The sequence below is a fragment of the Rhinolophus hipposideros genome (assembly GCF_964194185.1).
Source record: "Rhinolophus hipposideros genome assembly, chromosome: 9".
Lineage (NCBI taxonomy): Eukaryota > Metazoa > Chordata > Mammalia > Chiroptera > Rhinolophidae > Rhinolophus > Rhinolophus hipposideros.
Window position 1 is genome coordinate 68,406,940 of NC_138055.1, and position 25,769 is coordinate 68,432,708.

The window sequence follows — 25,769 nt, forward strand, 5'->3', positions numbered from 1 at the left end:
TGCAGAAGAAATTCATTCATATCATGTATAAATGAATCCGACCCTGAAGATTAGAGAGTGTCATTCAGTTATCAAGCCCATGTCCTATGCAAGATGTTTTTCCTTTTTGCTTCTACTACATAAATCTGAGTGATAAAATGACATGGAAATTTCAATTGATACATTTCTGATGTGGATTAATTGCAACCAATGAACAATTAGTTATGCTGGTATTCACTGATAATACATATTTTATTTATTATGGATTTAGTAAAATGGCAAATTCAGTTTTATAGCCCATTGGAGTTTGAGAAGTGTGGCTTTATTCAATATTGTTCTTGAATTCCGTGATGGCCCATCTGTGTAAATAATCTCATCAACCTCTTGTGTGAGCCCATCCTTGAAGAGTTCCTCATATGGATGCTTAATGAAAAAAATGTACTATGCTTTTGTCCTTGTCAGTGGTGTCAGAACATATGAGATATTCGGTACAACTGCTAAATAAAGCTTCTGCTGTAAGAGGAGGCCCAGCAACATTTTGTCTGGATGAGTAAGCAGCTAGTGCATACTGGGTTTCACAGAAAAAAAGACAATCCTGAGCCCACATGAAGGACATAGTTATTCATGGTCATGTCTAGTGATTTTGTTCATGTGGAAAATATGCCTAAAAGTCCAGAGAACTGACCTCCGAGTCTCAAATCTTCTTGACTTGAATTTCCTTAATTTTCCATGGAGGCAGCTTTTAATACCAGTCCCCAAATATGCATTTATACCACTCACAATAAAACTTGTCCTATGATATATTTGAATCTAGAGTTTCTGAATTAGACCATCAAGCTGTGGATGTTTATATAAAATACACTGTAAATACAATTGTGCCCCAATTTACTTCCTTTTAACGTCATTTAGAAAAAAGTCACTTGACTGCATACATATTTTAGATAACTAAAAGTTTTGAAAATTTGGTATCCCTTTTGAAATCAAATAACTTAGCCCTTTAGACATATGCATTATTTTTAAATTGAAAAATGTTCTTCCTTTAGGTTGGAACCTATTACTTCCTAAGTTTAGTCCTTTCTAAAAATATGAACTCTTTCAAAGCTAACTAATGGCACACTCATGAAATATTTAATCATTAATTAGCCTAATGAAATACAAAATAAAAATATTCTGTCCAGTATAATTTGGGATTATTGAAATTTAGGCTTTGATTTGTTTGCCTTTATTACATGTGCTCATATAGAACCTTAAGATAGATGTTTCTTATGTGCATGTGTGTGTGTGTGTGTGTGTGTGTGTGTGTGTTTGTGTGTGTGTAGCTGGCAATTAGTAGGTCTTGTCTTCTTCCCAACAGAGATATCAGTGAGCTATGGTGGGGTAAGGATTTGGGAGCAGCATGTATATTAGTGGGAGGCTGGGTTAGATGGGTGAATAAATTAATAAATCAATAAATGTGCCAGTTTGGAGACAGGCTACATAAGAGTCCAATCACAACTGGTGATGGTAGGTCTTACTAGAGAAATATTCTGCTTTCTGGCAGATTCATACTTTAATCCTTAATACAAAAAGAAAATATACGTTATTCAAATTATCATTTGAAGGACAATCTACATGTTCCATTGATAATTAATGCCAAATATTAAGCCTTTCATGGTTAAGAAATTCTGTCAGTTATCTCTGTATTAGTCATTTTTTTTCATGTGGTTGCTGTTTAACTCCCAGTGGAGTTGAAAATCAACTGACCACATCAAGTTTATATGACATTTTCCTATATTTGAAATTCTAATATTAAGAACAATTTAATATTAAGTGTTTGGCTGGCCTGCTTTTTTTCTAGGAAAATAAATCTTTTATCTTGTTTTTCAAGCTTTTTATCCTATCTCTGGATTTTCCCTGATGTTTCTTGGACATTTTACCTGTAACTTTTTTGTTCAGCGCAAAGTTATTTCATATCATGTTCAATAGAATGATTTTTCCCCTGCATTATATTTTACATCCCAATAGCATGCCCATTTGGGACAGGGCTTCCAGATACTCAGAGACTCAGGAGCAAAGGGTCATGAGTTCTATTGTTCTGCTTTCGCTGGATTGATTTCTTTTACACTTTTTAAAAGATAACTTATTGCTAAAATCCTCTTTCTTAGCAACTCAGACAATAGCAATTGCTTACTTTTTGTCAGCTGTTGGTAGAAGATTTAGAAATATTACCTCAAGACTCCAACTTCTTTTGGTTTGGTTATTACGTTTGTAAAGGATATTTTATTTTGCTGGGATGACTGTGCTTCTGGAGTGTTCTGTTGATGACATGTAACAGTTCAAAATTATTCTTTAAAAATGAATATGCAGAGACATTTTCCCATTACTATCAAATCAGTTCTTCATAGCTTGCAAACAGATTTTTCTCGGGCATTATATGAAGATGACACAAAAGTGCCTGTCCTCTCCCATGGTTCAGCCTTTCCAAGTGCCACTTTCAGTAGAGATACACTTTACAGTGTTCCAGCTTGAGCAGTCAGCAAGGTGTCTGTACATGGAGTCTGAGTTTTGGAGGCATGTCTCTTTATGACTTTAATGTAAATACCCAAAGGCTATAATTTAATGGTTAAATGTACGAGATTATTTAAGAAAAAATAACAAGAAATTTTGAAAATGTTAGGGCAAACCTGTAAAAGGGAATAGTGAATTTGAGACTTACAAAAGAGAAGTAGATGACTAATCAAATCTGTATCTTGTTTGTGGAGTTATTCTCTTTCTGACATCCCCACCTGGGTTTGTCTCTAGAAAACAGGAGAAATATTTACCAAGGGTTAGTCTTCATTCCAAATAATGCTGTTGTTACACGTATGTATCATTTTCTTTTTTGCTATTATTTTTGTTACTGTTTCACATAGTAATGCATTTAGTCATCTAGTTTAGCAGACATGTACTGAATATGGTCATGTAGTAAGATGCTGGGTTTTGCAGCACCTGAGCCCTCCCATGCTAATATTTCTTACATATAAATTTTCAAAATAAGACAGACTGTGTCAAAACTGATATAAAATAGATATAAAAACAAGAGCTATAGGAGAACTGTGAGAACAATTTTAATTCTGTCTTGAATTACAAAAGGTTTCTTAGAAAAAAGTGATACTAGAGTTAGGACTTAAGTCATATTAGAGTTAAGACTCGATTTGGGACAATTGGGATATTTCAGGCATGAAGAACTTGTGTGGAGGCAAAGAAATACAGGGAGACTAGATAGGTGGTGGCTCTTTCCATAGTCTCTCAAAAGACGATGTAGGCCCAATCTGGGAGAAGGATTATAAAGAAGAGCCAGAGTTAAGAAAATACTGTTCTTATAAGAGTCACATTCCCATTCATTGTTTCTTCTCTCTTTCAGCAAGTCAAATAAAATATGAATGAACTGACATATGCTGCATATATTTTATGTACTTCAATTTATATACATCAATATATAGAATATAAATAAAATTTAGAAAAGAAAAATTGGAGAAAAGAGTGAATTTAATCATGTAACTAAATTTTGTGCTTATACATTACTTTATAGATAACTTTCAAATATTTGAATATTTGGCATTTTCATTATTAAGTGAAAAACGAATGTTTAGATTATTCAGAAAATATGTAATTTAATAATTTATTAGGGTTGGGTCTGTACTCTAATTTTCTAACAAAATATCCACCGAACACTAAAGTTTTATTGCACTAACATAATTGTTGCTTGCATAATAAAGCATATTTACTTAAGTTGTTAGAATTCAACTAAATCCAGCAATGTCTCTTTAAGAAGTACCAGGTTAGAATAGCCAGTTAGCTCAGAGTGTGGTGCTAATAACACCATGGTTACCTGCTCAATCCCCACATGGGCCACTGTGAGCTGTGCCCTCCTTAAAAACAAAAACAAAAAACAAACAAAGAAGCAAAACAAAAAAATGTACCAGGTCATCTTTTGTATTAGACAGAAATTGGGGAAATATTTTGTATTCAGAACATATCTAAACCTAATTTGTAATGATTCTGTTAAGTATTTACTTTGTGACATTTGCTAGCACAATATTACATGTCTTTTTTCATTCTTATTTATGCAGCACATTTGATATGCCTTGTTCACTAATGTTAATTCATGTTGCATTTTTCTTAATAAGCTAAATTTCATATGGGTTTCCAGCTGTGATAGTTTAAATCCAACAAGGAACAATTGTCCTACAGTAAGTGACGAGGACATCATTTGTTGGCTGATATTCAGAAAACACCAATGGTATTGACGTCTTTGTGCAATTATTTTACAGCCTATTTTTCTCAAATTCTAAAATGAATTTGGGATTAAAGAATATTTCAATATTTTTGCAAACAAATGGTGTTTTGTAAATTCTTAAATTAATTGTACTCATTCAATACTGTTATTGGTTTGTGATATTTCAGCCACACACACACACACACACACACACACACACACACACACGTATATATAATTTAAAAATATCTATCAATTATTCTTTTTTTTTAATTTAATTTAATTTAATTTTATTTTTACATCCCTCACAGCATGAACCCCCCTCCCCCCATCCACCACCACCCCGACCTCACACCGATCTATCAATTATTCTTAAACCAATGCTTTATTAATACCATAAAACTTTAATGGGAAACAGTATGTTCATTAATACTTTGATTTAAAAAAATTGTTTAAAGAATTGCTCTTAATTGTTTAAAGAATTACTCCAAATGTCTGGCTAATTCAATTCAACTTACTTCATTTTTTCTCTGTTAGATAAGTTCATTTTATATTTTTAAAAAACGGTAGCACTAAAATACTACTAAAAAATTGTGCAGATAGATCATGGAATTAGGGATTTTCCACCATGAAGATTACGATAAGAGAAAAACAAAATTTATATTAAACATGGGAGACTGAATTAAGTAAGATCAATTATAAGGTGTTTTAGGTTAGCAATTTTCCCAAAGACCCTTATTTTTTTGTTTATTTTTTTCTTCCATCACCATATATTTGACCCCTTTTACTCTCTTCTATTATCTGCCCTCCTTGCTTACTCTTTAGTAACCACTAAACTGTTGTCTGTGTCTTTGTTTGTCTTTGTTTCTTTGTTTGTTTGTCTTGTTCCTTTGCTTTCAGTTTTATATCCCACATATGAGTGAAGTCATGGTTCTTGAAGTCATGGTTTTTTTTGTCTGACTTATTTTGCTTAGCATAATAATCTCAAGATCCATCCATGTTGTCACAAATGGCGGTATTTCATCTTTTCTTATGGCAGAGTAGAGAGAGACTCTTTGGTTGTTTCCACATCTTGCCCACCATAAATAATGCTGCAGTGAACATCGGAGTACATATATCTTTACAGATAAGTTTTCAGATTTTTGGGGTAGATATCAGGAGAGGTATTCCTGAGTTGTATGGTAATTCTATTCTTAATTTTTTGAGGGACCTCCATACCGTTTTCCTTAGCAGCTATATAAACTTACATTCCTACCAACAGTGTATGAGGGTTCCTTTTTCTCCACAGCCTCTGAAACACGTTATTTGTCTTGTTGCTGATAGCCATTCTAACAGTGCGAGTTAATATGTCATTGTGGTTTTGAGTTTCATTTCCCTAATAGCTAGTGAAGTTGAACATTTTTTCATATATCTGTTGGCCGTTTGTATGTCTTCTTGGGAGAAGTAATCTGTTCAGGTCCTTTGCCCATTTTTAATTGGATTTTTTGTTTGTTATTGTTGTTGAGTTGTATGACTGTTTTACATATTTTAGATTTTAGTCCTTTATCAGAGGCATATAGTTTGCAAATATCTTCTCCCATTTGGTTGGTTTCCTGTTTGTTTTGTTGATGGTTTCTTTTGCTGTACAGAAGCTTTTCAGTTTGATATATTCCCATTTATTTATTTTAGTCTTTATTTCCCTTGCCTTTGAGGTCAAATTCATAAAATCCTCTTTGAACCCAAGGCCCTTAAGTTTAGTGCCTATGCTTTCTTCTATGCAATTTATCATTTTAGGTCTCATGTTTAGCAAAGACCTCTATTTTTAAATAAAAATCTCAAGTGATTTTTCAAACATGCGGAGAATACTAACAGGTATGTTTCTATTCATGACCCAAATTTAACAGAAATTATCATTTTTTTATTATCATTATCATCAAGACCAAATTTAACAAATATCATTTTGTTAATATCATTATATCTCTCCCTCTCTTCCCAGAGATAAGCATTAAGCAGACATAATTTTAGAATGTTCTCTCTGCCTGGAATGTTCTTCCCCAGTTATCAACATGACTTGCTTCTTTGATTCATGTCTCTATTCAATTGTCAATTTATTAGAGAAATCTTCCCTGATTAGCTTAATAAAGTTGACAGCCCATTTTCCCTAGCACTCTCTATCCCCTTACACTGCTTTATTTTCTTCACAGTAATAATCAGTACTTGGATGATTATTTGAAGCTGTTTCTTTGTTTATTAACTGCCTCTTCTGCCTAGAATGTAAACTCCATGGAAGCTTATTTGGTTTGTTCTTTGCATCATTTTCAGTCCCTGTGATGGTGCCCGACACAGCAAGTACTGAATAATAGTTTGTTAATTTCACAAATAAATCAATCCTTAAATTTACCTTGGGGTATCATTTCCCTCCCAAAGTATTTGTACATATATACACACTCCCACTAGAATGTTTGAGAGATCTTATTTCCTCACATTCTAATCTCTTAAACTTCCAGATTTTTTGCCTGGCTATGGCTACGAAATGCTGTCTTACTGTTTTAATTTGCATTTCTTTGTTTATTGGTGAGATTAAGTTTTTTGCTTTTTTTAAAAAAATTCTGTGCTTTACTAATTTTCCAGTGGGGTCTTTGTTTTTAAATTTGTTTGCTCATTTATTTAATCATTGGTTAATGAGAGTTTTTTTTTGTTGTTGTTGTTTTCTGTTGTTGTTTTTTCCATATTCTGGATATAAATCTTTGGTTGCTAATAAGACTGTAATTTATCTTTTAAATTTTTTTATCACAAAGAGGTCTAACTTAGATGTAGTCTGTTTATCTCTTTTCTCTTTTATATTTCATGCTTTTTGTTTTGTTTAAGTATTCTTCTTTACCCCCAATTCTTAAAGATATGCTTTGACATTTTTCTTTTTTCTTTTTTTTTTTAGTTGGCTTGTTTTTTATTTGTGCCAGGGACTGAAAAGGAGTACACTTGTGGCAGGGATATCATATATACTTGTGCTGTACAATGCATTAGTCAATAGCCACGTATGGAGAGTTAAACTTAAATTAAAAATTTAGTTCCTCAGTTGCACCAGCCACATTTTCAGTTCTCAAGAGGCCCACCATAGTGGTTAGTGGCTACCATATTGGACAGTGCGGATATAGAAATTTCCATCATCACTGGAAGTTCTGTTGCACAGCACTGATTTAGAAGACTGTTGAGGTACGTTATCTATGGTGGAGGTGAGGAGAGTCTGACATTTTTCTTAATATTTAAAAAATTTTGCATTTATATTAATTTCTTTAATCCATTTAAATATTTTTGCTGTTTCCTTTTTATGTTGGTATGTAAATGTAATTTCATTTTTTGTTTAGCTAATCTATCTTCTCAGTGCTATTTATTGACTTCCCTGCCCCATTCCTAATCTTTTGTAATACTGTCTCTGTCAGCTGTTGCCAATATCAGCGTTAGTGCATTTACAGCTCCTGATTTTGGGCCCTGGTTTCCACATATATTTTTGCTTCTGCATTTCTGACTAAGGTCTATATACTATAGGATTTTCAGTTTGCCATTGGGTGTGATGATTCTCCCTGCCTTGTTCTCTTTCAAAATTGCTACTCGCCAATCCATATAAATTTTAAGATGAAGACAGTTTCTGGGGGGAAAAAAATCTTTTCAAGATTTTATAGATTAATTTTGAAATATTTGACATTTTTACAATAGCAGCTTTTCCATAGCTTTGTAACAAATACAGTTTTTGTATTTCAGTCCTTGTGCCTTTGATTAAGGTATGTAATTTTCTCCATGAAAGCTCTGAACAACTTTTTATTTCTTCCTATAATTTTTGGTTTTGTTATATTTGTTTGTATTTTGCTCTTGAGAATAGGACTCTTTATAAATTAATTCTTTAAATTGGTTTTTACTGATTTATATCAGCTGTCTTGATTTTTACGTATTGCTCTGTGTCAGGTAACCTCGCTGCATTCTTTTATTGATTTTATCGGTTTCTTCTATAGATCCTCTTAGATTTCTGTAAGAAATTTAACATCATCTCCGTGTAATACTAATTTATTGCTTCATTTCTATCTTTGCTTCATAATGCTCTTGTTTGTTGATTTATTTTATTGTACTTCGAGTATAAGTATTAATAGAGTGCATTCTTGTTCTATTCCCATAAGGAGAACATATATTTCATCATTCAATATATTTTTGGACGATGGCCTTTAATATGTTAATGAATTCCCTTCTCTTCCTAGTTTACTAAGATACATTATTTTGAATAAATACTAATTCATAGCAAATGTATTCCCCACAATATTGATACATTGTATTTTTCATCTTCTTTACCATTTTATTTTCTATTTTGTTAATTTTTGCTCTTATGCTTTATCCTTCCATCAACATTCATTTGAGTTTATAGTACTGTTCTTTTTCATATTTCTTTTCATTGGATACTTTCACATAAGTGCTAGTTTTTGACACTATTGAAAGCTTCCTGTTTTCTTGTTCTAGGATCTATAGTCTTCTTTTTAGGTTTCCTATTGATTTAAATATAGATTACCCTATTTGAATTGCTTGAGAATACCTAAAAACAAAAGACCCCAGTATAGCAAATATGCTGAATTTCACTATAGAGAAGACTGAATACCTGTGTGTTGACTATGAGGTTTTAGCTTAGATTGCTGATTTGAAACTATTAATAGCAAGTAGTTGGTAAATACCTCTCTCTGCTAGGACCATGTTTCACTGGCAATGAAAAAGCTATGGCATTGACAACTAACAATTGTGCCAATAATAAGTCTAAAGGATATGAACCACATGTGATTGTGGAAAGAAGAAACAGTCATTTGACTCAATTGGTGAGTGATATAAAATAATTTAATAAATTGTGTAGTTTAGACTTAAAAGTTTTATGACTTCAGGAGAGAGAAAACCATTGAGGGCTAACATATTTGTGGGAAGTTTTATATTATAGTATGGGCTATCCTGTGCTTTTGAATAATGTATAGGGTTTAGAATATAAGATTGGAAAAGAATATCATTGCAAAAAAATAACAGTATGATTAAAACATGATGATCTAAGATATGCTCATAGGATACTGAGGTCTTCATAACTAGAGGCTGATTATTGGGCCACATGGAAGACAGTGTTGGTAGGTCATGATGAGTTTCATTGTGCATGGCCTTGATTTACTACCATAGGAATTAAAATAAAATAGAGTTTGGGGGCAAGGAGTTAACATGAAAAGGATGGCAATGATGAGGATGATGACAATACCTACATGCTTTTGTAGAGTGTATCATACGAGGTTGGACAATTAAGTTCATGAACTCATCCTAGAAAAAGTGCTACATACCTCATTGCTGAATATCACTACAGTCACCTTTGAAGTACTCCCCTTGGGAAGCTATGCACGCATGCCAGTGCCTAGTCCACCCTTCAAAGCAATTTTGGAACTCTTTTTCGGGAATGGCCAATAGAGCTGTTGTCATATTACCTTGATGTCCTCAATGTCATCCAAATGTCTTCCTTTCAATATTTCCTGTACTTTCAGGTAAAGAAAGAAGTCACTGGGGGCCAGATCAGATGAGTAGGGAGGGTGTTCCAATACAGTGATTTGTTCACTGGCTAAAAACTCCCTCACAGACAGTGCCGTGTGAGCTGGTGCGTTATCGTGATGCAAGAGCCATGAATTGCTGGTGAAAAGTTCAGATCGTCTAACTTTTTCATGCAGCCTTTTTAGCACTTCCAAATAGTAAACTTGGTTAACTCTTTGTCCAGTTGGTACAAATTCATAATGAATAATCCCTCAGATTTAAAAAAATTTAACAACATCGTTGCAACAAGTTCAGGAACTTAATTGTTTGACCTTGTATGCTAAACACTGTTCCAAGTGCTTTATATAAGTGATTTAAATGAATCCTCAGAAGGATCTTGAGGTATCATTATCATCATTATCATCATGATTAGTAGTCATTGTTACTGTTCTTGTTACATTCTAATTGTAGATACTTAGACAGCCCATCTAATGTGCCTAAGCTCTTACATATAGTAGATGACAGAACTAGGACTTTTAGCAGACGTTATGCTTCTTCAGAAGTAATATTTTTAAATTAAATTTGTTTGGGTGACAATGGTTAGTAAAATTACACAGGTTTCAAGGTACAATTCCATAATACATCATCGATATATCACATTGTGTGCTCATCACCTGGAGTCAGTTCTCCTTCCATCACCATATATTTGACCTCCTTTATCCTCTTCTACCACCCTCCCTTTCCCCTTACCGTCTGGTAACCACAAAACTACTGTCTACATCTATGAGTTTTTGTTTGTTTGTCTTGTTCCTTTATTGCTCTCAGTTTTATATCCTACATGTAAGTGAAGTCATGTAACAGTTCTTCTCCTGGGTATCTACCCAAAAAATCTGAAAACATTTATCCATAAAGATATACCGTGTTTCCCCCGAAAATAAGACCTAGCCAGATCATCAGCTATAATGTGTCTTTTGGAGCAAAAATTAATATGAGACCCGGTCTTATATTATATTATATAAGACCGGGTCTTATAGTAAAAAAAGGCCAGGTCCTATATTAATTTTTGTTCCAAGAGATGCATTAGAGCAGATGGTCTGGCTAGGTCTTATTTTTGGGGAAACATGTTATGTACTTTGATGTTCATTACAGCATTATTTACAGTGGCCAAAACATGGAAACAAGCAAAGTGTCCTTTGATAGATGATTGGATAAAGAAGATATGGTATATATACACAACAGAATATTACTCTGCCATAAGAAAAGAAGAAGTACTGCCATTTGTGACGTGGGTGGACCTTGAGATTATTATGCTAAGCGAAGTAAGTCAGACAGAAAAAGTGGAGAATCAGAAGTAATTATTAAAATAAGTCTGATGTTGTCCATAGGATGAACTTATGAAAGTGAGAATGCATCTGGGGTTGTCACTGGAGGCTGTGAAATAATTTAGGTTCAGTAATAGAGGCTTAGCCTTAGGAAGTAATAACTCAAAGAGGACTCCAAGATTCTGAGTGTGGGTGATTGGGGCAAAGGAGCTTTAATTATGTTTCCTTTTTCAAATTAACTTTATTTCCCTTTTTCTCCTTTTTGTTTTCTATCCCTCCTCTCTCTCTCTCTCTCTCTCTCTCTCTCTCTCTCTCTCTCTCTCTCTCTCTCTCTCTTTCCTCCACCTTTTCTTTTTGTTAATCAATTTGTGAGTGAGTGATATTTAGCATTTGATATTTCCTTTTTTCTTCTTCCTGAGGTCCTAAATGTAGCTATAATACTATTGTAAAAAAATAAAGAAAGAAACAAACAAACAAAAACCCATGTTTTTGAAAACCATGGAGGATTTAAGATATGCTTTTACTTTAGACCAAAAGCCATTGTTCAGTAACTAATCATATTAGAACATTGCATAATCTTGACACCTGTCCAGATTTAATTCAGACATATCATTTAGAAATTTACACTTTAAAAGTACTTTGATTTGGAATCAATAGACTAATTCTTTCAGTAACTTAGAAAGTAATAAGAAAGTCTTACTTCATAGGTTTCTCTGCTAACAAATAACAACTAAATGTATGGAAACAAATCTGGAGAAAAATTCCAGTAATTATCATATCTCTAATTTTGGACAAATTACTTCATCCCTTTGTCTCTCCCATATGTAAACTGAATATAATGATACATTGTTCCTTATCTGCTCCTATCCTGGATAAGAGCAAACACATCTGTGATGTGGAATATTGGAATATGCCAACTAAAGACCAATAATTTATACGTGTTTGGACCGCAGCATTTTAAGTTGCCATACTGGGTCAGGTCTTCTGAGAAGTCACTGTGCTGTGCAAGATATTTATTTAAGGAAGGAGCGGTTAAGGTAAGGATAGCCACCTTGAGATCATAAGACAGTTCACAGCCTGTTCAAGGAAAGAGGGAAGAAAGAAGCATTGGGTTGAAAGAGTTTCAGACTTCAGTCCAATTGCAAGAAACATCCATCCAGGGCAATGGAGAATCCTGGAGCCAGAGTTTTCTATTAGAGGAGTCCCTCGCTACAAAATGTCTACGTTAGTTCCACTGTTATGCTCAGTCATTGACTGGGAGTACACTATGGAAAGTTGGCCTTCATGGTGCCAAATGGGGAAGGACAACTCTGAACAGTGCATTTTCACAGCTACCACGTCCACATACAACATCTGATAAAAATATCACTTGTTTTCAATTTGACTGGTCTTTTATTTTGCTGAACCTGCTCTAAACTAGCTTATGCCTCCTACAACATCAACATGTTCTATGATGCTAGCCATTTATGTCTTCTATTCCATCACCAATCCTGGGCATATCGGTCAGCTATTTCAGCTCTGTCTCATTGAGTTAGGTTTCCCTTCACTCTTCTGGGAACATCTGCTGATTCCAAGCTCTGAGCCACTCTAAAAATTCCCTTTCGTTTTCCAAGTTCTGGAAAATATGTAACTATTTTGATTTGGAATTACAAAAAAAATAATTCAAATTTGTTAAGATTATTAATTTTGAAGTTGGAGATGAGTGGAATTCTAATCTTGGCCCCATTGCATACTACCTGTGTTACTTTGGTCAAGTTACACAACCTTTTTTTTTTTTTTTTTTTTGTATTTTATTTTTTTTAATTGGGGAACACGACTTTATTGGGGAACAGTGTGTACTTCCAGGCCCTTTTTCCAAGTCAAGTTGTTGTCCTTTCAATCTTAGTTGTGGAGGGTGCCATTCAGATTCAAGTTGTTGTCCTTTCAGTCTTAGTGGAGGGCGCCGTTCAGCTTCAAGTTGTTGTCCTTTCAGTCTTAGTTGTGGAGGGCGCAGCTCAGCTCCAGGTCCAGTTGCCGTTTTCTAGTTGCAGAGGGCGCAGCCCACCATTCCTTGCGGGAGTTGAACCGGCAACCTTATGGTTGAGAGGACTCATTCCAACCAACTGAGCCATTCGGAAGGCAGCTCAGCTCAAGGTGCCGTGTTCAATAGTTGGAAGGGGCGCTGCCCACCATCCCTTGCGGGACTTGAGGAATTGAACTGGCAACCTTGTGGTTGAGACCCCACTGGCCCATGTGGAAATCGAACCGGCAGCCTTCGGAGTTAGGAGCATAGAGCTCTAACCACCTGAGCCACTGGGCGGGCCCTACACAACTTTTTAAGCCTCAATTTTCTTATGCCCTTTGTCCTACAGTATCACCCCCCTTACTGTGCTTTTCACTTCCGCACCTGCGTGATCTTGCAAAGGCCATTCTGGCCATTCCAGGCAAGTGCTTTCTGTTTTCTTTGCTCATGGAATACCATCCATCCTTCATGGTCTAACACAAATTCCACTTCTTTATAGCCTTTTTGTTGTTCATCCCTCCAGATATAATAAACTCTCCCTCTTCTGAAACACAGTAGAATATTTCTTTTGTCATTCATCTTATACTGTATTGTATTTTCTCACTTATTAGGTTTTGTGGAGCTGGAGGACAGAGACTTGTAGCATACCTATTTATATTCTACAAGATACTGAGCACACTGCCTTACTCAATAAGCATGTGTAAAAGGAACAAATTAGTTGAGAAGATCTCTTTCTTTTCAAATGTGATTACTTATCACTAAGGTGCACCAATAAAGTAATAAACTGTATATCCAGGCTGAGTAGTTTTCAAGAATACAAAGTAATTACTAAGTGTGCAACTAATTTCTCTTTCTCTCTCATCAGTTATTATGTTAAGGGATTACCACCTCTGAGGCAAGCACAGGGAATGGAGTGGGGTACCAAGTTGTGAGGGCACTGCTCTTTCTCTGGGGATATTTACTGTTTTTGAAACTAACATGAATGCAAATCATGAATTTGCACAATGTAAAATAAAATAATTTTTAGGTAAGAACATATATGGAAAAGATATTCCAAATGGAAAAATTACGAAATGAGAAATGGGTTTACAACCATAGCTTTGTGGAATATTCTTTATGAAAACTTAAAAAAGAAAAAAAAAAACAGGTAGCACTTTCCAACCTAATATTTCTCTGAACCTTAGTATAGTAAATATAATGATGGTTTTTCTCAAGCATGTCTCAAAATTATGAAAATCTTGCAGAAATAGTTATTTATTTCTCATAAAACTAGTTAGGCTGCCAGTTTGTTTGATTGGGGCTGGAATTTGAATCACGAGTGAGTATAAGTTATAATATTATAAATAATATTTGCTTGGTGAAAAAAATGTTTTAAAGACATGATGAAAGAGGCGTCAGTGTTTTCTTTAAAAAAAAAAAAAAAGGTTTGTAATGAGTTATGCCTGCATTGAGGTGTGATCCTTTTTATACGCCATGCATAGTAGGTGCTCAGTATATGTTGGCTGAACATATTAGACAGCTGGAGAGGCCATCTGTCTATGAAGTTCTATAAAATAAGTATTTTTAAAATTTAGTTTTGGAAAGAAGAGGCTAGTTAAATATAGAAGAGTACATGCTACCCTGGAGAATTTAAAATGTTCAAGTGGGCAACATAAACATATTTTTAAAAGTTAATTAAATTATATAACATAATAATAATAATAATAATAATAGGGAGTTCAGTGATATATAACATTTATATATTGATCATATTTCTAGGTCTTATTTCCTGTTAGCACTCTGCTCCCACTCAACTGAGACAGGAAAACGGGCACATTCTTTATGATTAGAAAGGACTCTTTTGCCGTTAAACCATGCTAAATTGATAGTTTTTATAGCCTGACAAGAGACCAAATCATCATTACCTGGAGGGAAACACTTAAATCATCTGAAGATGCCTATTCTGTTCTGAAGAAAAGTTTGAGTTGACTGCTTGAGATTCTAAGTCTCATTCCCCAAGTGGCAAGGGGTACTTTTGCTACAGAACTGACAGTTTCCACCCTCGGGGTAGGTAGATTAGATGGGGAAATGTATAGAAGGAGAGTTTGTCAAGGAAATTGAAGGAGCAGAGCTGATAAATTCTAACAGGAATTCTAGTCTGGTTCCCATGTGGAATCATAAGTGCTTATATCTTGTGGACTTACACAAGTATGCAGAAGATAAAGAGGAAGAAGCAAAAGGAAGGGCAGAGTAGACGATGTGGGGGGGGGGAAATATTAATATATCAGAAGAGGCACAAAACTCTCTGGCTTGTCCAGTTTATCATTTGTTGAGTTGTGAATAAAATACCAATTTTGGGAGCAAGTTTGGTGATGACTGAAATTTTTTGAGACATTTCTTTAATGGTGATTCATGGAGCCTGGGTATTGTATTGCATTAAAATTTTAGTATTCTAGGAAACGGTTCTAGTAACAAACAATGAGAATTCTTTCATGTGTCTCTGGACTGGCTGCCACAGTTCTGTCCTAGGCAGGATGAGTCTGTGTGGTTCATATGATTCTCTCACTTAAAAAAGAGACATCTGGTAAGAAATGAATTATGGGAGGGTGTGAATTTGTAATGAAGTATGAATTCTATATGTAAGCCATAAAAAGATTTTTCCCCCTAAAACCAGGCTATTCTTTCTATTTAAACTTTTGTTGCTTATAATCCGTTGCTCTATAGTTAAAACAATTTAGTGCCGAATGAAAGAGCTTCTTGAAAGCTTATTTATACTTTACATATACATTTGTGATCGTCTAGACTTAACCATCATTACTTGGAATGTTTCGTATTGATTACATGTCTACCTTTTTACACTGATACTGTTCTACAATATTATAGTAATTGTTCTCAGGTGAGGTAGACTCTTAATTTTTTCTTCTATTATTCTAAGTATTTATATCGATCACATGTTTCGCTTGTATATGGATATATGGCTACAGCCTGCCTCTACAGAGAGGAAATAAAAATAATTAGTTTGTTGCAGTACTGATAAGTAACACTCATATCATGGTTACTATTTTTCAGATCCAGTTTGAACTTCCTTAATTCATTTAAGCTTCAAAAAAACCATATTAAATTTGGCTATTATTACCTACATTTTACAAGTGAGGAAAGTGAGGTTAAATAATTTTCCTGAGTAAACATGGCAAGTAAGTGGCAGAGCCAGGATTTGAACCTAAACAGTCTGACTGCTTAGTACTCCCTACTCTTCACTTCTGCAGTAAACCATTCCTGTTTGAGCCAGAGTTAAAGTAACTGTGTTACTCAAAAGCTATGTTTTAATATGATTATTTATTAACATGGGTATTCTCCCTTACTAGATTATGAACTTGTAAGTACAAGAGCCATGTTTTATTAACTTTGTCATATGCAGTGATAAATAACATTTTTATTACTCCTGAATTAGAGCTTTTTATTGCTCTGAGATATTCTGTCTAGGAGACTTCTATTTTGATGTCATTGATTTTAGAGTCACAAAGTGAAAGATGCAATTTTCACCTGTAAATGGAGTATTGTATTTATGTTTTTTTTATTACTATTTCTTAACTATTTTTAAGAATAAAATAGCATGAATGAAACAGACTATTTTGATTGATTTAGGATAATTTTAGAATCATGTTACTCGGTTGAAATTCTTTTCTCTTTTCTAAATACTCTTTCCTACAGGGTGCTGCTTTAATTAGAATGCTGGCTAATTTTATGGGCCATTCAGTATTTCAGAGGGGTTTGCAAGTAAGTAGAATGCTTTCTATTTTCTCTTACATTTTTCCTTGTCCATATATTTACTTTAAAGATTTTTTACAGCTTGGGACCTTTCTAACACAAAATTGCTGAATTTAATGGAAAACTTTAGGGTGAGTAAGGTAAGCAGTGTCTTCCATGACAAATTAAAGTGGTTATCAACCAATAAAACCTCAAACTGTTCTTTAATCTCTAAAGAGATTTAGACTCTCTTTAGTATGTATTTTTCAATTGAAGTAATTTTCAAACATATCAGATCCTAAATAATCTATGTAAGATTTTCTGAAGGTCTGCTTCCTTTTTCTTCCATTTAAAATTTTATATGAAATTTTAAAGTGTAAACAAATTAGATAGCCTTACTAACATTATGTATTTAATAAAATCTTTATGCCATTTTTTCAGATCTGTACCTTTTATGTTTTTGGTTTGTTTGTTTTTTCACAGTTGATGTACACAGGTTGTTATTTGTTCTACTGCTATCTAAATGTTTTGTAAATTAGAAAATACAGTATTTTAAATGGGGTAAAAAGAAACAGTTTTATCAGATTGCGTTTAGAATATGAAGTATGAAACCTAGTAGTGGATTCTTAGAGAGGGAGGATTCTTAAACTTGTAAAGCAAGCACAAATATAGAAAAATAGAACTTTTATTCCATTGAATCTGTTGAAGTAAATCATGCTCCTAGCATCTGTGATTGATGAATTATTTATAATGCGTTCTGCTACTTAGAAGTGTCCTTTAAAGTAAATTGATGTTCACCTGAAATACAATTATGCTAAGACAGAGAGAGCAATCAATCTTATCTGTTCTTAGTAAGCTTTTCATTTTGAAATTTAAATAAACTACATATGGGATCAGGTCATATGTTAGTAACATAATTCTATCTTTACCCAAAATAAACTAAAAGATAAAATACAAAGCAAGAGTTAAATGTTATGAAAAAGCTATATTATATTTAATACAACAAAGACAAACAAATACATTTCTTGAGGAGTAATTTCCCTTAGAAAATGTTTTTACAGATTTGTTCCAGCAGGGGTTAGAATTTACTTTAATCAGCTCTTTCCATTACGGACACCTTCAGAATACCTGAATTCCATTAAACCTATTTGCCCGGTGCTAAAGCCTTTATTCTGATCACATAGTTGGGAAAATCTTTTTTTCTCACGGAATGCCTTCCATGAATATCAACTTTCTGGAGGAATGTCCTTCCTTATCACCACTCCTTTGTTTTTCCCCATTGAAGTTGTAGCATGACAGTTCCAGAAAATATCTAAGCTTCCATAAGGGCAACACAAATCAAATTTGATTTTCTGGTAGCAAGTTGGTGTGAAATCATTTTCTGTATATAAATTTTATTGTTTTTTCCTCATCTGTGTGCATGGATTTGCTCTGCAGATTGAATAATTATAGTTATATTATTTGGAAAGGATTACTGTTTTGCGATATTTTTCTTTGTCCTGTTGTGCTTTCTATAGTATGCAAAATACATCCATTTTTAATACTCCCTTTTCTACTGGCCCCATGTGTTCAGTTTTGCCCAAAACAGTTAGAATATGCCCTTTGACTCCCATGTATTAAACTTTCATTTGAAACTTGTGTTAATGTATGCCTTTACGTTCTGATACCTGATTTGGTTAATTTTCAACTGAGGGACTCTATGTTTGTCAACATTGCATTTCATTTGCCTTGTGACATCTCATTGATCAGATAGATATGCCTCCTTCAGTACTTCCTTGCAGCTTTATTTATACTCATCACTCAAACTGATTTAGTGTATCATCAGCAGTTTGGATTAGTTTACAGTAGATCCCTACGTCTAGGTGATAAATTATCGTCTCTTGTGCATGAAGATGCATGGGATACATTTTGGAAATGACCTCCTGAACAGACCCTTTATGTCATGGTGCTGAGTGGTCACAGAGATGATAGTCATGTATTTCCCATCCACGAGGCTCTAGAGAGTTTTGGTTTTACAGTGTTGTTGAAAGAGCTAACTTGGACTGTCAGTGCTTACCTCTGCTGGAAAATCTATTAATTGTTTTTATATTAACCATGGCTGTTTCCATGTAGTCAAATGGAAGTTTATATTTGCAGACAGACCCAAGGTTAGATGTACAGGTAGAGGCATTCCCAAATTGCAAACAGCATGTTTTTCATATACTTTTCCTCCTTTTCTTCCTTCCTCCTTTTCTCCCTCTTTCTTTCCTTCCCTTTCCTTTATTCCTCCTCCTTCGACTTCTTCTTTGTCCTTCTGCTTCTCCTTCTTAGTACTTGGACTTTACTTAACCTTCATGTTCCACACAGGAACAATAATAATGTTGGTTTCTTCTAAAATTTGTATTCTCTTACAATTTTGATATCCTTATAACTCATCTTAGACTCTTTTGGGAACAAAGCAAACATTTTTTACAAATACAACTGGAAGAAAAATATAAATATATAATAAATATAAATATATAAAGTAAATTATAAATATAATGTTTATATATTAAATGTAATAAAACTAATATAGAAAAATAGTAGGTTTCTGGGAAGTTTCTGGGTCAGTTCACATGTTCATATTTTACCTATAAAGTGTCCGAGTGTAGATTTCACTACCTTTTTTTTACCTTTTATAATATTCTGTTATATATATATATATGTATATATATATATATATATATATATATATATATATATATATAAAATGTATGTATATATATAGTTTTTTAAGTTTCAGCTTACATATATATCCCTCAGTAGGAAGGGACTCAGAAATTGTTGTGAGAAAAGTTTTATTCCTAATAACCATATAATCCACTGTGCCAGTTGTTAGAAAGTCTAGAAAAGTTTTATACTAAATAATCACAACTTTCATTAGTCTAGTCTACTTCATACATTTTTGTCTAATTTTCTTCTTGTATTTTGTCTGATGCTTAAATGGTTCAGTCTTGCATATCTTTATAAAAAATTGCCTCAAAACATTTTTTTTGGAAAATAGACAATACATACATTAAAATATTTATCATGGCTACCATTAATAAGTTAGAGTCTGTTTTGATATTTATATTGAAAAGTGTAGAGTGAACCAAACTTGAACCCCTGTTCGATTCTGTATGCCACTTGTGAATAATGTATTTTTAAAACATAGAAATGTTTATATTTTTGCAAACTATATATCTACTGTTCTAAATGATTAATTTCCCAAAATAATGGCAAGTGTATTTTGGGAAGCATGAGGCCATGGAATAAGTAGGCAGAAATAATTCTAATTTCTGTTTCTAATTAATGGCAGGTTTTCTACAAGTCACTAAATCTTTCTTGGCCTTTGACTTTATAGTTATCAAATGTAAGAGTTGGACTAAATACTCTTTAAGATTTTTTTTCTATTTTTCAGATTCTCTGAATCTAAGATTTATTTAATGCGTTTTACTAGTGATATAATTTGGATTTTATACTTTAATTTGGGACAGCTGATTTAATTTGATGGGAAAATTTATAAACTAGATTTGCAAAAGTGAGTGATTCACTGTTTGAATCTTCAGCTAATAATCTGAATATTAAGATTATGTGGCATTCAATGTATATATAGTTGACCTTGAACAACATGGGTTAGCAGAGTTCCACTTCTATGTGGATTTATTTCAAGAAATACCTGTACTGTTTTCGATCCATGGATGGGAGTGTGCTTTGATCTATGCCATTTTATATGAGACTTGACTTTGGTACCATGGGGATCCTGGAACCAATCCCCCATGGATACTGAGGGACAACTAAGTTTTTGGAGAGTCAGAAGTTGTAGGTGAATTTTTACTTCAAGGGAGTTGGTTGCTCTGACCTCTGCATTGTTCAAGGGTCAACTGTAGCATTGTAACTATGGTCCAACCAGACCAGCAGTTGAGGTTACTGAGAATTTCTGCTAGTAATACCTATGTTACTTTTTGCCGATAGTAAGAAACAGCTTATATTTCCTTTGCTTTTTAGTTACCTTTCTTATTTTGTTATAATTTCATATTTTGCTCTGGATTCTTTGCATGTTTGTAATTTAACCATAATCATCTTAGATGACATTTTCTAAGGACTTTTTGAAGTTTCTTAAAGATTTTTCATTGTATATGTTGTCCTCCATAAGGTCAGATTTTTGCTTGTATTCCTGAAATCTAATGATGTTGATTTGTTTATGGGTCTAACACCATTGAGGTGCATTGGAGGTTAGTTTTGAGGAGAACTGGCACCCCCTTGATAAGTGGCATTACAGGGGATTCAAACAATGAGTAACTGACTTTTTCAAGACAAGGAGAGCTGCTTTTGAACCCAAGTGTGGAATTTAGGTTTTAAAGGTCCCCAATCCAATTATCAGTGTCCCACACTTTCTCAATCAGTACCCTAATTTTTAATAAGAGACCTAAGAAATCTATGAAACTTACTTGAGGTGTAATTTTACCACTCAGAATTTCAAACCTTAGTCTGCTTTTCAGTTATATTGATTCTAAGGCTAAAAGAGATATATGACTCTTTTATTTTTTTAAATTGAAACTTTTATTATTAGATACAGATTAGTGGAGATTTCAAACTGGGCTTGACAACCTACAGCCTGTGGGCCAAATCTGGTCCACTGACTGCTTTTGCATGGCCTGAGAACTAAGAATTGTTTTTTACATTTTAAATGGTGGGGAGAGAAGACTATTTCAGCATAGTCACAGATGACCACTGATTCTCTGCCCATACTGCAGCAGAGAATTTAAAGCACTGATGTTACACTTTTCTTTTTGTACTCTCTCCAGTCTAGTCAGAAATACCCATTCTTCTTGCAGATTTTGTAATTCTCTATTCTACTGAAATGTGTTTTTTTTTTTTTGAAATAGTAATTTGTTTTCCCAAAGCCTATTAGTCAATTTGGACAACTATAAAGGATAATTTAAGAATTTGCCGTGGCTCTGAAAACCATGGATTACCAGGATATTACCACCCATTATCAATGCTATTACCTCATTTAAATCTAATCAAGACAGGCAAGCAACTATTTTTTTCCATCTTTGAGGGTCTGTTTCCTAAAACACTGGGCATATAATATAATAGCCCAATCAAAATCACTCAAGGTACTTCAAGCAGAAAGTTATTTTGACCCAGAGTATATGAATTTTCTAAAATTGTTGGGAGGGCTAGAAGAGTGAAAGTAGGAAAACAACTGCTAAAGTTCAGAAAAGCAAGAAATTTAACACACAGCACAATATATAGAGGTATTATAGTACTGTACACTTAAAACTTATATAATTTTACTAATCAATGTCACCCCAATAAATTTAATAACAATTAAAACAAAAGAAATTTAAGTATCATAACAAACTAATATCCATATTTTCAGCTGCCTGCAGTAGACCTGGAAGCCACTAGAGTGGTACCTTAACTTCTACGAAAGCCCACAGGCCTGCTCATTGCTGCTTGAGCAATATGACTCCTCTTTCTTTTATGCCTCTTATGTGTACTTTTCATGCAGAACTGAAACTTGTACCTAACTAGCAAAGGATTCTGGGAATTGAAGCTTCCAGCCAATACGATGCACAAACATGTAGAATGTAGTAGGAGTGGTGATGGATTGCTTACAGACAATCTGACACATTTCATCTATAAATGTCTTTGTTCTATTGATTAAATATTATTTTATTATTTTTGTAGGTGGAATTAACATATGCAGATTTAAAAATAGTTATCTCTTCCTTGATATTTATGTTAAGACCTAGTGATACTATTGTAGCTGAGGAGAATGTTTTCAACTGATTTCAATCATTTTATAAGGATATATAATGAGACAAATTAGGAAAATCAATCAATGACCATCATTCACTTATTTCCTCACTACAGTTAATTTGTCTGTGGTCTATAATCCCCAGTTTCCTCTTTGAATGAGTTGATTTAGTTGTGTCAGGGTGAATCAGTACCAGTAATTTGTCTAACAGTTTTACATATCTAAATTTATTCTTCTTCTAAAATAAAGAACCAAAGCAGAAAAGACAAGGAGATTTACTATTGTGAGTAATTGTTTTGCTTTTTTATTGAATTAAAAATTTTAAACTTTTGGTTTGCACAATGACAACTGCTGGCTTCTCTTTCTACCCCTCTCACCTCCAAATAGGCAAATTATTGTAAGATAGGGTAAATGCAGGGAGAAAACCTTAAGTAGCAGTTTGCCTAAATTGCTTTTAAGACCAGCTATACCTAGGGAATCTGGAGACTAAGCTTATGGGTTTTCTCAGTCCAGAATTTTCTCCTAGCAATGATTCCGGTGAGTAATAATGATTAAGAAAACACCTGCATGATGCATTATCTGTAGGGACTTAGCATCAGTGGGAAATGGAACAGGCAGGTCAGAAGTAATGAGTAATTCCCTTTGGTATACAGGCTCAGGTTATACTTTTTATACATAATGTAATTCTTACGTTTATCACCTCATATTTGTAGCATAAATACCTCCAAATTCCATCCCAAGTCATCCTGTAAGGATAAGGTGGTAAGATTTCCTGGGTGTGAGGGCGGCTCCACATCTGTTTAATAATATATTATCTGAATGTGTTTTCCTCATCACAATGTCACAAGCATTAGCAGAGTCACTGGGAGTGAGTACATGCAGTGGAACCTCATTTCTATCTTCTTTTTCACATGGACAATCTTCAGTGTTAACTGTTGTTGACTTTCCTTTCCTTTGTGGAAAAGAAATATAGAAATATACTGGAATATATAGAGAGAGAAATATAGAAATAAACTGCAATTTTGCCCTATCTCTCTAGAAGTTCTTGGTGATTTTATGTATACCCCTGAAATCTCCCTTGCTCCTATGAACAAATGCTTCCTCTAACCACCTCCTTCAATGCAAATACACCTTAGGATCTCAGTTTGCTCCTTTTTATAGACCTCTTAATGGAAAGAAGGTAATCCTCCACAGAACGTCTGGATTCTTGCATTCTTTATCCTTCCATCACTGTATTGATTTCCATTCCAAAGCATCTTTCAGCAATCCTTATATCTTTCATTTCCTGGGGTTCTTAGTGTTTAAGTGCATATACATTAAATGTCACCCATCTGTAACAATGCTTATTCATATGATCAATAAATTAGGATCTACTTCTTTTACCTTGTTTTTATAATTTAAGTTCCTATAGCTCAAATACTAATTCTACATAAGTATTATAGGTTTCTTTTTAAAGTAAGTAATTCAAGTAATGGCTCTTCTGATAGAAATTTTTACATGACTTTGACCTGTCTTATTTCATTTTTACTTGTTTTAATCTCCCTAGTTACATTTTTTTCTCTGATTTTTCTGGAAATAAAAGAATAAGACTATAATTATGAAATCCTCAGATAATATTGATTGGCTCAGCAGCTGTTAAAAGTAATTAGTGCTATTGCTTTTTCTTTTCAGACAAAAACAATATTGTTGTAGTGATTTCAGCCTAGCAGTACTATTCTTCATGTTGTTATGACTCAACATCAAGGAATTGAAATTACAAAGAAAGATCATTGCTGAGCTTGATATAAACTCAAACTCTGAAACCTGTGTCAGAAAAATGAGTCACCTTCTTGCTCAACCAATGAGGGTAATTCAATATCATCTAAAATATGGTTGAATAAAGAAAGATTTATCTTGATTAGTATTTAACTGCTCTTTTCCATAAGGTAACCTACAACAAGATGTTTGGCTCCAATTATCAGGGTGGAAATTGCTTATGCAAATCAATGTAAGGCAATGAGGTGTGGATAAAAGCAAAAGGGAAATATCATTATTATTGGTTTGTGCTCATAAAATTCTGATTGCCAGAAGGTAATGACAAGCACAAAGCCGTAGGGCTTATTAGTAGCACCAACATGCTCAATAACTTGTGTTCCAATGAGAAGTTATATATTAACGTGTACACAGGAGTTTTATTTGGTAACTACTGGCTTACATTTATGAGTGTTTGCTCCCTTACATGTAGGTTGTCAGGTAAATGAAAATTCAGAAAATAACAGAAGGAAAGAGACAGTGTGTCAAAGTTAATTTCCTTTCTGAAGAGATAGTATTGTGTTTTCATCCAGACGGTAGCTGAATTTTACTTAATCTTAAATGAATGACCGTAGACAGTTTTTGCTCAACTTCTCTGTGTTTCATTTAAATTGCTTTTGCAGTTTAGATATGCTGTAGGTAGAAACAGTTAACACTTGATAACAATTTGTTGTGATCACTCAATGCCATATGAAAAGTAATGTTATCATTTCTGGTGCTTAATCATTGTATTTAACTTAATTAGCATTAATTTTGTTTAAGATCTAACTATAAAGCTAAAATTAATGAGCATATTATAGAGGGAAAAATATTAATTTTAAAAGACGCCGTAGATTTCAGAATTAAGCATACTAGCTCCAATACATAAGCAAGTACTTTTAAATATTATATAGCAATGGCTAGTCATATTTGTGAATCAGAAATTACTTTTATTCATTAGTTTCTATTAGTTTGTTTATAGACAGCCACATACTGAATCTTCATTATTTGCCCCTGAATTAAATGTTGTTAACTGACCACTCTGACTAGAAAGCATTAACTAAAAAGCTCTTATTCTTAAAGACACGTATCTCCATTTTGTCGTCCTGCTGGCATTTACCCAGCTCAGTGAGAAACCTTATACATTTATGTTTACTGGTTTGCTTTTACCTGTTTGTTAAATGTTCATGATATATTATACATTTATTATTAGCTAATAGGGTTGGTACTATAAAATTATGTTTTTGATAACTTTATTTAAAATGTATCTGTGAAATTATTAGACACGTTGGCTGATGGGTGGACCTAGTTGTGTGTTGGTATGTATGAAAATGCATACTGATCTTTAAATATGCAAACACTTGGGTACCCCTGCAAACTGTCTCTCACTCCTTGAAGACAACCATTTGCTTTGATTGCTAGTTCATAAGTATAATAAACTTGACTTAGAGACATATT

At 33.6% G+C, this 25,769-nt stretch overlaps 1 protein-coding gene across 2 annotated transcripts in view; it reads left to right on the top strand.

Moving 5' to 3' along the window:
* The window catches only part of TRHDE (thyrotropin releasing hormone degrading enzyme), a 365,816-nt gene that overhangs the window by 246,890 nt on the left and 93,157 nt on the right, over positions 1-25,769 (top strand). For both annotated transcript variants that reach the window (XM_081060435.1, XM_081060436.1), the window contains one exon: positions 16,739-16,804. In XM_081060435.1, the coding sequence (XP_080916561.1) occupies positions 16,739-16,804 (66 nt within the window). The remainder of the gene's footprint in view (positions 1-16,738; positions 16,805-25,769) is intronic.